At 73.4% G+C, this 2,216-nt stretch overlaps 1 protein-coding gene across 1 annotated transcript in view; it reads right to left on the bottom strand.

Moving 5' to 3' along the window:
• Positions 1-2,216, bottom strand: part of F751_1352 (DNA polymerase zeta catalytic subunit) — a gene marked incomplete at both ends in the record, with an annotated part of 10,558 nt that overhangs the window by 1,564 nt on the left and 6,778 nt on the right. The window contains 4 exons of the mRNA XM_011398671.1: positions 406-585; positions 883-920; positions 1,048-1,133; positions 1,285-2,216. The exon at positions 1,285-2,216 is cut by the window's right edge and continues 1,684 nt beyond it. Of these exons, the coding sequence (XP_011396973.1) occupies positions 406-585; positions 883-920; positions 1,048-1,133; positions 1,285-2,216 (1,236 nt within the window). The remainder of the gene's footprint in view (positions 1-405; positions 586-882; positions 921-1,047; positions 1,134-1,284) is intronic.

The following is a 2,216-nucleotide window of genomic DNA, read 5'->3' as shown; positions in this document are numbered from 1 at the left end:
GGCCAGGTCACTCACGAGTGTCCCTTGCCACTCGCAGGTATCTGGATCCCAGGCACAGCCAGCCGACGCGCCTGCCCGCATGATGCGCCAGACATTGAGCACGATACGGCCCGCGATGTGCAGGCCCGAGGCGTTGAGCCAGCCGTACTCGTCTTCTTGGGCCTCCTTCACGCTTGCCAGCTGGTGTGTGGTGGGTGTGAGAGGGGGTTGGTGCATGGGAGGGGAAGGGGGCTGTCGGGCACGGCCCCGGTTGTGGGCATGCCGTGCCCATCGGCTTCCCTGTGTCGTCACATGCAGAGAGCAACCTCCTTCCCGGCGCGATGCATGAGTCTGTCCGCCCTCCTGTACCTCCCAGATTCACTCCCCCCCCTCACCTCCCCCACCCCTCCCCATGCCATCCCCCACCTCGGGCGTGCGGGACAGGGCGCGGAGGAAGTGTGCGTCCCCCAGCGTGGCGGCGCGGTCGTTGAGGTAGCCCAGCCCCCCGCACTGAACCTCGAAACCCAGCAGGATGTCGGGGTCCAGCGCGCGCACGCCCTCCACCACGGCGTCCAGCAGCGCGGCCTCGCTGGCGTACAGGTCCACCTGGGTGGAGGTCAGCGCGTCGGCCCCCGCCCAGCGCCGCAGGCCCCGGCCCATCGGACCCCGGCCCGGGGACACGCAGGGCACGTCGCGCGCCGTGGAGGCCAGGGGTGGGGAGGGGAACGGCGCAGGCGAACCCGGAGAAGCCTGCCCGCCCGGCGGCGTGGCGCACCCGGCCGGCCCTGCGCCGGGGTGGGAGGGCGCCGCGGGAGCGGCGGGGGTTCGCAGCCGGGGCGCGGGTGCTGGGGACACGCTCTCCGGTGCGCCCTGGCCGCCGTCGCCGGGCCGCCGCATCCCCACCTTGTCGTCCCAGAGCAGGATGCGCGCGGTGTACTTGCCTGAGAGGTGGGAAGGAAGCGGGAGGACGACGGGTTTGGGTTTGGCATGGCGTGCTGGACTGGCGAGCCAGTTCCTCCTCCCAAACATCCTCCTGGCAGTTGCGACCACAGAATCCCGGCCCCTCACCGTCGTCAACCTCCTCGTCGTCGTCCATGACCACGAGGAACACAGCGCGAACAGCGTCGTGCCGCGGGTCGGGCAGCAGGAGGCCCCTGAGTGATGCAGGAGGAGACAGGGGCTGACTCCCACCGGCCAGCCCGGAATTTGCGAGGGGCCAGCTGCTGCCTGGCGCGCAGCGTAGGGCACTGAGCAGTTCAGGTGCAAATCCCCTGCCCCATCTCGCATGGGACCCCCCCTTCCCACCTGCTCTCGGCGTGCACCTCGACGGACAGCAGCGTGAGCTGCTGCCCCTTGCCGTCCACGACGCGCTTGAACCCCGTCTGCTCCAGCGGGGTGTCGCCGACCGCCGGCGCAGAGTGCGCGGGGCTCAGCATGCTTGGCAGCATGGCGGGGGGGACCCCGTGTCGCAGCGGCGATGCGCTCGGCGGCGCGGCAGGCGGCGAGACTCGCTTCTTGCCGCTGGAATGCGCCGCGCCTGGCGGGGCCGCGGCCTCGTCGCGGCCCTGGGTGTCTGCAGCCGGCGGCGCGTCGCCGTCCCTCCCTGCGGCCGGCTGCCCCAGGCGGCTCGGCAGGCGGGGGCTGGTGCCGAGGGCCACGTGGGCGCCGGCCAGCGCCGCAAATCGCACAGGCCGTTGCGCCCCCGGCGTGCGCAGGGCCTCCGGGGCGGCTGGAGGAACCCCTGCCGGGCGCGGGGGGGGGACGCTCTCTGGACTGTCGGCGTGGCGTGCGACAGAGAACGCAGGCGACTCACGCAGCTGGGGCGCGTGGCCGCCCGCCGCTCCGCCTGCGGCGGCCCTGGCGGCGGACCGGGGTCCGTACTGCTGCGTGGCAAAGGGGTTGGAGAAGAAGAAGGTCCGTTCGTCGTACTTGGGCGAGGCGGGGCGCACTTCCTCCTCCTCCTCCTCCCCTTCCACGGTGGCGTCGTCGGCGTCGGCGTCGTCGCCGCCCCTCGCAACCGCAAGGGGCGACGCAGCCGCAGGCGACGCGAAGGCCCTCTGCGCGCCGCGCTGCGACGGCAGCGTGCACAGCATGGGCGTGGCCAGCAGGTCGTCGGTGCCGCCGGCGCCCTGGCTGGCGCCGGCCGTGGAGAGAGCCGCGCTCTCCACCACCAGCTGCCCCGTGTTGGGGTCCATGCGCTGGCGCGGCGCCGCGAGGCCGGCGGGCGCCGCGCGGGC

Source organism: Auxenochlorella protothecoides (genome assembly GCF_000733215.1).
Source record: "Auxenochlorella protothecoides strain 0710 unplaced genomic scaffold scaffold13, whole genome shotgun sequence".
Lineage (NCBI taxonomy): Eukaryota > Viridiplantae > Chlorophyta > Trebouxiophyceae > Chlorellales > Chlorellaceae > Auxenochlorella > Auxenochlorella protothecoides.
Note: the sequence above shows the minus strand (reverse complement) of the source record. Positions and strands in the feature narration are given on the sequence as shown.